General features: G+C 34.4%; 2 protein-coding genes across 2 annotated transcripts; one reads left to right on the forward strand and one right to left on the reverse strand.

Moving 5' to 3' along the window:
- The first annotated feature begins 841 nt into the window (after positions 1-841).
- LOC114390271 (receptor-like protein kinase THESEUS 1) lies at positions 842-4,026 on the forward strand. The gene is made up of 7 exons (XM_028350979.1): positions 842-1,156; positions 1,293-1,508; positions 1,686-1,754; positions 2,322-2,390; positions 2,597-2,656; positions 2,742-3,064; positions 3,389-4,026. The coding sequence occupies exons 1-7, from the start codon at positions 1,015-1,017 to the stop codon at positions 3,827-3,829; spliced, it is 1,320 nt and encodes a 439-aa protein (XP_028206780.1). The 5' UTR covers positions 842-1,014; the 3' UTR covers positions 3,830-4,026.
- A 1,296-nt stretch (positions 4,027-5,322) lies between these two features.
- LOC114390224 (probable protein phosphatase 2C 46) lies at positions 5,323-11,615 on the reverse strand. Its single transcript, XM_028350925.1, has 5 exons — positions 11,282-11,615; positions 10,637-11,186; positions 9,834-10,201; positions 6,347-6,583; positions 5,323-5,884 (listed from the first exon to the last, which is right to left on the reverse strand). Exons 2-5 carry the CDS (start codon positions 10,953-10,955, stop codon positions 5,624-5,626), a joined length of 1,185 nt encoding a protein of 394 aa, XP_028206726.1. The 5' UTR covers positions 10,956-11,186; positions 11,282-11,615; the 3' UTR covers positions 5,323-5,623.
- Positions 11,616-12,069: the final 454 nt, after the last annotated feature.

A 12,069-nucleotide genomic window follows, 5' to 3' on the forward strand; every position in this document is an offset into this window, starting at 1 on the left:
ATATAAAAACAATAAACTATAAATAATAACATACATTGATTACGCCATTACAATAATTAAGCTAAAAAATAAGTGAAATATGCGGGTCAATCCAAACACTAGAGGACGTTATAAGCAAATTGCTAATCAAACAAACTTTACCTGGTCAAAAAGTCCCATGTATTACTATGATTGTCATATATACATTCTTAAATATATTTTTGTCCCTTTTGTATTTTTTAAATTTTAGTAGTTATAAGTTTGTGATTTTTTAATTTTGATCTCTATAATATATTTGGCTCATTTTTAATTTTGTAAGTTTGTATTTTTTTTAATTTGTGTTCCTGCAAACACGAACTTATGGGAATTATAAATAAAAAAATTAAAATCTAAAAAAACTAAAATTAAAAAAATATAAACTTATAATGATTAAAAATGAACAAAATAAACTTATAAGAACCAAAATTAAAAAAAAAAATACAATGACTAAAATTTTAAAAAAAAATGAGACCATAAATAAAATATAAAAAAAGATGCTAACTTACACGAACCAAAAAATATTTAAACTAGTATAATATTAAACTTGGGATACTTATATTGAAGTCTATCCGGCATGCCTATCCAACTTTGTAAGCATGCACAAGGCAACAACGAATATTAATTCTTGAATAGAACTATGATACTCTCTATTTCTGTTTAAAAGTCATTTTCTTAACAGATAATAAGTTATCATTTGTATTGTTGTCTGTTTGTTGGTGCTGAAAATGGATGCTTTATGATAGATTATGTTTTTCATTATTACATAACGGGAATGTCTTGGCTTATATGCCGTCCCAAGGTATGACCAAATAAGCCAAATTGTGAATGCCCTTTAAAAAAACAAGGACATGTAACAATCTGCTATGTAACAATCTGCTAGAAAAAGGAATGTCATAAAATTTGTAGTTTTGGAGAGAACATCATAGTAAGGTTGCAAAATTTGATGTTTGTCACTGTTTGGTTGAGGCTTCACCACCTGCAATAGCACAACCACCTATGAAAAGTAGGAGTGGATCTGCTCATAAGATGTTGCTGGAATTTATTGCTGGCATTTTAACAACAATGGTAGGGGCCTTACTCTATTGCCTCTTCAGGAGAAAGGTCATTCCATTTCTTAAGCAACGAAAGACTTTGAAAGGTGAGTGAGCTGCAGTTGTAAAAACAAAACAAAAAAATGAAAAATCATCAACCAAGTCTTGCAAATTCAAGTATTTCTATCACCGAAGGTGACACTGAATCTTTGAAGCTTTTTTTTTTTTTTTTCATTGTTGCAGGAAAGGAACATAAAAGCTTTGAATATGATAAAATATCATTAAGGTATTTTGATTTTAAGGAACTAGAGAGAGCAACCAAAAATTTTAGCCAAGATTGCTTGCTGGGTTCTGGTGCATTTGGAAATGTCTACAAAGGAACCTTTGACTTAGAAGGAACACTAGCCATTAAGAGAGCTCATTCTGAATCATTCTCAAGTGTGGAAGAATTCAGAAATGGTTAGCCTCAATGAAGATATAATTCTACCTGTTTGACTCATGCCAATTCTCCTCACAAACTCCCATCATGATTTTAAAATTGCAACTGCGACCATAACTGCAATTCAAAACCATGACTCCCACAGAAAAGAAAATTCAATTTATTATTCTTGACAATTATTTCTTTGTTCTTGGCAGAAGTTAGGCTCCTTTCAGCTGTAAGGCACAGGAATCTTATTGGTCTGATTGGATATTGTGAAGAACCAGGTGACTATGAATGGCAAAAGTTCCCTCTTAGTTGTGTAGTATAAATGGAGTCAAAATAAATGTCATCAGTTGATCTTCTTTTTGTTTTTAAGGCAATAAGGCATGCTACAACATTACAATAGTGTCTGCGATCCCTACTAGGTTGGCACCCCAGACACTATGTATCACCTGAAGCACACCCAAATATTATTAATAAAATAAAGAAAACAAAAGCATGGGGATCATGAACCAAACCCATGTACAATCATCTGAAACTAAACGATGGAAGATCATATCTATTACAGAAAAAATTCTCCCTAATAAAAGTAGGTATTAAATCCCACCAAGAGAAACCTTGTATGTAAGTGCCGTGAGAGGCAAGCTTATCTGCACAATTTTTACCTTCACAGTAAATATGAGAGTATCTAAAAGTCATCCTATCAGCTGATGTTCTTGATATCGATAATATTTGTTGTAAAAGCACATTGCTTTGGTTCTGTTTATGTATGGATAAAAAATTCTCAGTGTTGAGAGGGAGTTATTCCCACACAATTTTTTGCTAACTTGGTCTAATTATGTCTTTATCAGGACGACATGGAGCCAAAATACTAATCTATGAATATGTTCCAAATGGTTCACTGCTTGAGTACATCAAGGGTAAGTTTATTGTTTATCCTTCTTAAACCATACTGTAGTCAAAGCTATTATGAGTAGGCTAAAGGATTTTTTTCCCCACTAGATATTAAAACATTGACCACTTTTGATTAAAAAGGATTCAAGCCGTGAATAGAAAACTCATGATTTGCTCCTATCTTTGATTCTGACACTACTAATGTATGGCTATGAATGTTGATTTTTTGTAGGAAACGAAACGAGCTTAACTTGGAAGCAAAGACTAAACATAGCAATAGGAGCAGCAAGAGGTTTACCCTTTAAGTGCTAGTCCCTAGTTGATTTAACCAGAAATCCTATAATTAAAATAGAATTGGTTGGTACATTTTGTTGTAGGCATAGCTTATTTGCATGAAGGGGTGAAACCAAGCATAATTCACCGTGACATCAAACCAAGTAACATCCTATTAGGGGAAGGTTTTGAGGCTAAGGTTTCAGATTTTGGTCTAGTAAGATTAGGGCCAACTGGTGATCAATCACATGTCAGCAGCCAGATTAAAGGGACACCAGGGTACCTTGACCCTGCCTATTGTTTAAGCTTTCATTTGACCAAATTCAGCGACGTTTATAGCTTTGGTATCATACTTTTGCAACTTGTTTCAGCTAGACCTGTGGTGGATTCCGCTGTAAACCAAAGTAATCAACATATTATTGAATGGGTAAGCAATGCATAAAGCCCCCAATCTTCCGTAGCAAAGATTTGCTTTATGTTTATTGTCCTATTTTGTTGAATTATAATAAACTAGGATAAATTTTTTGTTACCATGTTATTGGTCCGGAGTATCTACCAGCTTTGTCAGTAACTAATCTTTGTCGGGAAACCTTGTTGGCCACTTTTGATGGGATATTTCCTCCCAACCACCTCTAACCCGAGACCTTGCTTACCAAGCCAGTACCACTCAGACATACAACTTGTTGGTAATAAACTCAGATGATCACTATAGTTTATTTACTTCATTACAATATATTAATATGTCATGTAGGCAAGGCCAAGCTTAGAGAAGGGTAGTGTTGAAGAAATCATAGATGCAAATCTACTATGTCAAAGTGAGCCGTGCAACATGGAAGTTATGCTAAAGATGGGACAACTTGGTTTAAGATGTGTGGTTGAAGAACCAAAACATCGCCCAACAATGACACAGGTGTGTCAAGAACTAGAGCAAGCCCTCCATTCAGCTGATGATAGCTTCAATAACAAGCAGTCTCCAAAGCGGTTCCATACACCAATTGGCTCATCCCAGCAATCAACAAAGTCAGAGACTCAGCGATCAGTTGAATCATACGATTGTTCACAAAGCTTTGTTAGTATTGACAGTGTTGGATTACAGAAATTTCATGTTGATATGGATAGTTTCTCCTTTAAGAGCACAGACTTAAGGTGCCTAGAAAATAATAGTATCAGCATTGACATGGATAGAATATAACAGTAGTAGCTTTGGCATTAACAAGAACAATTTGAGGAGAATACAAGAGAATGAGATCATATGTAAAAATAAAACCTTAAGTGAATCACTTTCATCTCTCTTTTTCCTATATTGAATTTAGGATTCAGGGGTAAGCATAGCCGGGGATGGAGAAAAGGAGATAAATAGAGAAATTTATAATCTCAGTTTTTTGCTTTTTTTTCTTTTGTTTTATTCCTTTCTTTCAACCTTTTTTAAAAGGTTTCTTCCAACTTTGGTCGTGGAACTGGAAAAGAAAGAATCATAAAAACAAATAGAGGAGCAAAAATGAGTATAACAAAGGAACGAAGAAATTGCTCATTTGCGTAATAATTTACCAAACAATATTTAGAATTAAAGTTTAGACAAAATATAAATTATTTTAAAACAATTTAAATTATTAAAATTTTAATTTAATTACACTTTAGGTTTCTTTAATTTGGATTTTCTGCTATTTTGGTATCCTACATTTTTTCATGCCAAATTTCTTAACTTTTAAAATTAAATAAATTTGGACTTTCTATCAATTTATATGAAGCTCTTCATTTTCTACTTCAATTTTCCAAAACTCAATTGCAATGTTCTAAACCTTTTATTCAAAATTTATCAATTAAAACACTATATTTCATCTAAAACAAAGGACATATCTTAAAAGTTTTCCTTTTCAAATTATAATTTCACATCATACAAAAGGTTTCAAATTTTATTAAACTTTCAATTTTTTTACATCCAAACTTTTAAATTATTTTCTATCTTAATTTATCATTAACACCAGAAAATTTGAATTAAAAATGAGAAGTTGAAAGTTTTAAATAAAAAAAACTGACGAAAGAATAAAGTTTCTTAATCTTTAATTTATCATTAACACCAGAAAATTTGAATTAAAAATGAGAAGTTGAAAGTTTTAAATAAAAAAATTGACTAAAGAATAAAGTGTCTTAATCTTGAAAATAGAAAACTTAAGTGACTAAAAATAAAGGGACAAAAATGTAATTAAATTGTTAGACCATTTTTATACTTAAATCGCAAAGATTTATCCACTAATTCAGAGCGCCTTAATATGACTGCAACAATAACTAAATATTCCTATCTAGGCATTTTTTTACTTTTCTTATCTCATATTATGCCACGTATTCTTCATCTCCGGTCAAAAGATTAATGCAATCATCAAATCCAGTTATATTAAATTTAAAAAAAAAAGAAAAAAAAAACCACTGCTATGTGTGAAGAATAAAGATATGCTAACATAAAGTGATAGAAACACGTGATACTTCCATCTAAAAATTGAAAAGATAGTGTACCCGCCTCTTCCGTACCTACCATTAGATCCAAAATTCATATTTATCATCCTTTTGTATCACAAACATAACCCACAAGAAATAAGGATAACAAGAAATATGAACTTTGGATACTTATCTATTTAGTTTTCCTATTGCGCGAGCAAACTAACTATGCATTCAAAGTAGTGCACGAACTTACAGAAATCACTCCCCATTGGATGAGAAAAATATGAGATGCAATGCAAACATGATTGCCTCTTAATGATCAAATATTAAAGGTCACCTTTGGCTTTGGTACTCTACTTCCATGATGCTTTATACTCACGCAAGCTACATACCCCAAGTCTCTTGTTACATTGTACTAATGGACCGGACATTTTTTCAATCTGTTAAATTGGATATACAATCTGGTGGATCACCAGAGCTCAATGTCTGCTAAGTGTACAACACTAAATACAAGCATAACAGATTATACAGCCAGCTTCATCAACCTGAACTAAGTTTCCATAGGTGCAGCACAGGGAGCCAAAGTTCTAGAAGGTAGGGGAATACCACCTCCTCTCACCGATAAAGGAGGACCTCTTACCGAGCTGGCTCTGCTGACAAGATTGGAGTCAAGAAATACAACTACAACTGTGATGTCATCGTGGAAATGCCGGCGGACACCACGGTCAATTTTCTTCAAATCAGAGTACCTCATCTCTCTCTTTTTTGCTGCTTCTTGCAAAGCAGCTTTGATGAGCCTCCGAGCAATTCCCTGCAAGACATAAAGCATGTAACACTAGCATCCATCTTTCACTCTTTGGTGCTACTTTTTAAAGTGTTTGATCTCTTAAAATCTTTTTTGTTTCGTTAAAAATGAGCACTGTAAGAAATTTAAAACACTTCTGCATATCTAGAAAATAAATAATACAGCCTCTCCATTTTAACATCCAAGACTGTAACCAGTAGCATTTACACGAGGACAGCATTTTAGCATGACCTATATGAAATTATGAAAACAGTAACGACTTATTAGTGCATGGAAAGCGTGATAAGAAAATTAAGCACTAAATGCTCTAACAGAGTAATGAATGAAGTCATGAATCAACTCATTTGAAATTTAATGAAATGATTGGGGGCATGTAAATTATGACTGGACAAAACTACAGTAACCAAGCAATAAAAAATGCAAAATATAAAACAAAATAGAAACAACCATATAGTACATTTATCTTACATTGTGTGGGTTGTTTTGAACTATATCAACAGCATCCTGATTGCTAAGGTGTTCCCAAAGACCATCAGAAGCAAATATGAGAAATTGATCATGCTGTTGAATTTCATGAACGGAAATTGATGGGTCAGAGCTCAAAATGGGCCTCTTAAAACCTTCCCGCACACGGAACTTAGCATACAATGGTTCCTTGTTGAATTCAGCCTTTTTTAGGTAAACATCGCCAATGGATCTAGAAATCTGCCACATAAAAATTTCATAATTGAGTTGTATTATACATGATAAGTTTAATCAAGTGATTAGACACAAGTAAATTAATGTGCTGAAGTTAAGGTTGAATCGTTCGGGTAGTATCCGAGTTTGATCCTTTGCGGAAACAATTCTTGACCAGGCTTTACTTACCTCCTGGTCGAACTCCGGATTAGTCAGGGGTCCCTTTCCCCTAATGAACCAGAGGGTTAAGACCAAAAAAAAATACATGATAAGTTTATGGTAATGTTTATCTAGCTTTTTTTTTCTCCTTAAAAAGAAGAAATTTGGCCAACACTTTTTGTGAAAAGCTCTTAAAAGTTAAGTAGATTAATTTCTATAAAGGAAAAGGAAAACAAATAGCATTTTAAAAAAGGCTAGCTGAAGGAGCTTTTAGAATAAAGTTGGCTTCTCCCTCTTTCACTCCACTCCCCACTCTCTCTCCCTTTCTCTCTCACTCTCCTCTCTCTCCCCATTTTTCTTTTCATGTCTCTCTCTACCTCCTCTCTTTCTCTCACTCTCTCCTCTCTCTCGCCCCACTCGCTCTCTTATCTCTTCTTTCTCTTTCTTTCTGCTCTCACTCTCACTCACTCTCTTTATCCCTGCTTTCTCTACTCTATCAAGTCATTTCTTAAGCTAAAAGAAATGAAAATTATCAAATAATTTCTACTTTATTCTTAAATCTCTTGTTTTGAGCTTTAATTTTGAAGTAACTTTTAAGGCAAAAAAAAGGTTGGGCCAAACATAACCTATATAATTTAATATCATTATACAGACAAAATTCACTGAAATTAGCATCTTTTATGTATCTTTCATTTGCTTTGTTGGAAAATCTTGAATCATGAACTTAGTAAAGCTACATTCTAGGTTTGGGCACTTGGCAGTTTCACCCCAACCCACTATGAGGCTGCATAGGTGCAGGTTTAGGCATCAACTCACCCTTCCCTGCAGTCCTGCACTCCTCATTTAAAACATTGTGCTTATCCCCCTTTGTTACTGATAAAGTCTACTATATTAATTTATCTTTCACTAGTTCGTGACTGCAGACAATAGTGCTTTAGAAGCTCTGAAATAAACAGCTACCTCTTTTGCATTGTCAGGTAAGCAGCTTTGATGTAAGCTGTGTGTACACTGCAGGGTATTTACCTAAATTGGAAGTCTTTTTCTCTACTTATTATAAAGGTTTTGGAGGTTGAGAGGATAATTTTTTTAAAGAAAAAAAGTGCTTTTGTACTGAGCACTTAGATATAGTTTTGTGTATTTTGCTGCAGCATAATTCTAGAATTTTAGCCATAACTATCATCCTCCACAACCATATGTAATGAGATCATTTTCTTCTCCTTAGCCTCCTAGAGAGTTTCTGTTCACAGGTTTTTCTAAGGATGCTCCTAGGTCAGACTTATAAAGGGGACTATTGCTCTTTGAGCTGATGACAGTTTCCTTGTGATCTTGAAGCCTTTGGAGGATTCTTGATCCTCTTGTTTTGTTCTCTTTCCTTTCTTAATGCATTCTTTCCATTTGAAGTGTAAGGCTTTGATGGAAAATAGACAAAACATATCTGAATGATAATTGTATGATGTGATATCAAAAACTAAAACTAAAACCAAAACCTATTAGTATTCATTGTTCATACTACCAGACAAGATCAAGTACTAGTACAAACCCAGTTCAACAAGACTAGTAACATAACATGATCTTGAACACATGAATAATCCTCATATTCTAGCACTCCTCTTTATGCTAAAGCTTACAAGGCTTTTTTATTTTGTTACAAATAAACATTTAAAGAAAACAATCTAAAAATATAAGGTGGGTTCAAAATGAAACTTGGAATGACAACTCGGTAAAACCTCCATATAAACACTGGTATAAGAGATCATGGAGAGGTGATACACAAAAATGAGCATGGTTAGAAAGATAGCTCAACAAAATAGCTGGAATGACGCACAACCATAAAAGCTATTGCAATGTTGCATGGCCATAGACAAGGAGTAAGAGAACCACTGGAATGACAGGCAGTGAAAATTGCCTGGCAAGCAATCATACAAGGCCAAAACTTCTCCAGATTCACTAAATGAAAGGTATTTGGAATTTTCAACCAGCAAGAATAACCTCAAATTTGAATTCAGAAGACAGAAAAACCATCTAAAACATGTCTGAAAAGTGGATAACTGATTCGGGTTTGAATTCACTCAAAAACTACTATAATTGACTCAATCAATAGCTAGCTGCTAGAAGAACTTATAATAACAACGCAACTGCAGAACTAAACAGTAGAAAAAATTCAGTGAGACTAAATAAGCTCTAAATAGCCCTAACAGAGACAATGGAGCAGATGTAAACTAAAAGGCTAAAGTGATGCATAAGCATAGGCAAACAGAGGACAAACAGCAAAAAAGAAACAAAAGTCAAGTAACTGAACAAAGACGCCGTGAAAGGATTTTAAAATTTTGGATACCCCACAGGCAGCAGCAGCAGCAGAATAGTTATGGTATTAGGTCAAGGAGAATGGACGAATGGTAGAACTGTAACATCAAGTTGAAATACAGCGGTTTGATGGAAAAGAAGAGAGGAGAAAGAACATGTCTTATTGATATTCATATGATATGATATATTTGATATAATAAAAAGCTAGATAGGCTAGAATTTTTTATAGGATAAGTTGGATTGGTTAGTGGTCCCTATTGCTTTAACTTATCCAACAACCATTCTTGAATTGAATCCGGCAGAATTCCATCAAAATTTTGATGAATTTTTAAAGCTTTGTATCATTAATTTAGTGGGGGGAAAAAAAGAACCAATAATTCCTAGTTATATTACTAATCCAAGTATTAGTGTAGCACAAGCCCAACCAATAAAACGACCAATATAACAAAACTCAATAACACATGATTAACCCAAATTTTGTAAAATAATATATATTAGATCACAGGCAATACATCTACGATCTACCAAAAAAAGATCATAGGTGATGCTTTCATCAATTAACTAATACAATAATATGGAAATCCTTTATACCAATAAAAAGGCTGCACAAGGCTACAACATCAAAAATAGTAAAAAGAAATATTGACAATATGTAGTCTAATAACACATCACATCAAGTTTATGATAAACTGAAAACAATAAATCAAATTTTCCAATTTCAAAAGCAAAAGGACAGAAGAATTTGGGAAAGATGTGGATTGCGTTTTATTTAAAAACAAAAAACAAATCACCAAGTTTCGCATGAAAAACTTACCTGTATCAGACCCTTCACCCGCCATACATTGTGCTTTAGAACCACAATTTTTGAGTCATCCGGATGCAAAGAATGCATCTCTTGTCTCACAGATTCTCTGGCCACATTATGCTCTGACGAAAGCTGGATCGCCAAAACCTCCCCGGTTGCTCTGACAACCCGGCCAAGCACAGCACGGGAATCGCCAAGGTTAGCAATGTAGAGGATACCACCACAAATCACACCAACCAAACAACAAGATCCCACAGCAGCAATTTGGGGATTCATGGGCCACTGTTTGGTAACCACTGACAAAAAACCTTCTTCTGTGGCTTGGTATGCCTTCCGAATAACCTCCTCAGACATGGACTTCTGCTCAGATGCAAATCCTTTAAAAAGATACACGCACAAAAGTCAATACAAATGTTCGCACGTAAGATTGAGTAATGAGTAGAACTGAAAGGACAAAACTTATATACATTTGTACTGTTCTCCAATCAGAATTGCAGTTTTAACTTGGTAATCTGCATAATCCTTTAATACAAACCTTTATTATGCAAATTATCAAGGTGAATCTCCAATTCTGTTTGGAGAACAGCACCTAGAAAATTATATCTAAGTTTTTTCCAACTGAAATTCATAGGTGCTCCTAGAGCAAGACAATAATATTCTTGCTGCATACTATTGAAAATGTACCACATCAAGTTTGGGGGCCATCAACACCACCATTCTAACTGATGCAATACAAATTCAACAGCATAGAACACCTGCAAATCTCTCTACAACATGGAGTGTCATCATAATAAAAACCAAAAAGCCATTACGTTTTAGATGTTGGAAGAGATGATCACAGACGTAGCGCGACGTCTCGGGTCCACCGTGTCCATCATATACACCAACAAAGGTCCCATAAGGGCCAGTGTCAAGCAGGCTGAGAGGACCAGACTCAATCTGGCTCTGGTCCTCGAGCAGGTTGTTGGCCTGGACAACAGCCATTGAGTATTCACCAAACAAGTGCTGCCCCGCATCCTTGTACCACAGCAGCCCTTCCTTCCGCCCCGTAACCTCGGAACCACCCTTGCCGTCGGAGGAGGATCTTCGCCGCCAGCAGGCAGTCAGAAAGTCCATCAACCTTGATAGCATCCCTCATTTCACCCCAAAACAACCTCCTATTCCTTCACATCCACAAATGGATGCTCCAACCCCACCCCCCACAAACCCTTCCTCACCTATTATTACTATTATTATATAACTAATAACTAATAACAAATAATAATACACCTATTCTATTGTTTGTTAACAACCAGTTTCAAATCAAAGTCCAAACACTAAAATCCAAGAATTTCAACCGTTGAATTTCAGTGAAAACAGCACCTGAAAATATAAAAACAACAAAATTAACAAGTGGCTAAATAAATTACTAATAAACAAGTAATAGAACAGCAAAGAGTTGTTGGAAAGAGCAGTACTAGGTTGCAGAGGAACGGTTATGTGACGCAATAGCGTTAGATCTACAGATCCAAGAAAAGGAAGTGTGTGGTGGTGATAATAGGGTTTTTGTGTTTTGGTTGACGCGTTTTTGGGATAGGGAAAGAAGAAGAAAGTTTAGGGATAATTGTAGAAAGAAAGGGAAGAAAAAGGTGTTAATGATCAGTCATCGGTGGGAGTGAGTGACCTCAAAACTGAATCCGCTTTCCTTTTCTTTTTCTTTCTGTTATCTCTACTCTGCTGGTCTTTCTCGACACACACCGAAGAAAAAGGGGTCATCTACACCAACTAACTCTCCCTCAATTTTGTGAATATTATTACACGCTCGTCAATTTTCTTCTTCTTCTTTTTTTTTTTTCTTTTCTATTTTATGGCCATTTGCCAATTTTGTTCTGCTTTTTTTGTTTATTGTTCGAGAAATTTAATTAGAGTCATAATCTTTGGGATCGACTTGGCATGACTGGAATGAAGGCTTTACTAGCGTGGTAACGATCATTGGAGTAATGATTATGAAAATGTCTATTGAAATAATTAATGAGATAATTAAGTGTGCTGACTTTTAAAGGAAATTGTGGCGTTTGAGAAGGGAGGAAATTGTGATTCAATTGTTAAGGAAAGGTAAAGCATAATTTGATATACTTGAAATATCAATTTGGTAATATTTGAATATTCTCTCTTTAATGTAATCTCAGTTAAATTAAAAGTATTTGGGAAATAGTTTTATTAAATGGGATAAAATTAATTGAAATTTGTTTTATTTTACTTGCAT

Source organism: Glycine soja, chromosome 16, assembly GCF_004193775.1.
Source record: "Glycine soja cultivar W05 chromosome 16, ASM419377v2, whole genome shotgun sequence".
Classification (NCBI taxonomy): domain Eukaryota; kingdom Viridiplantae; phylum Streptophyta; class Magnoliopsida; order Fabales; family Fabaceae; genus Glycine; species Glycine soja.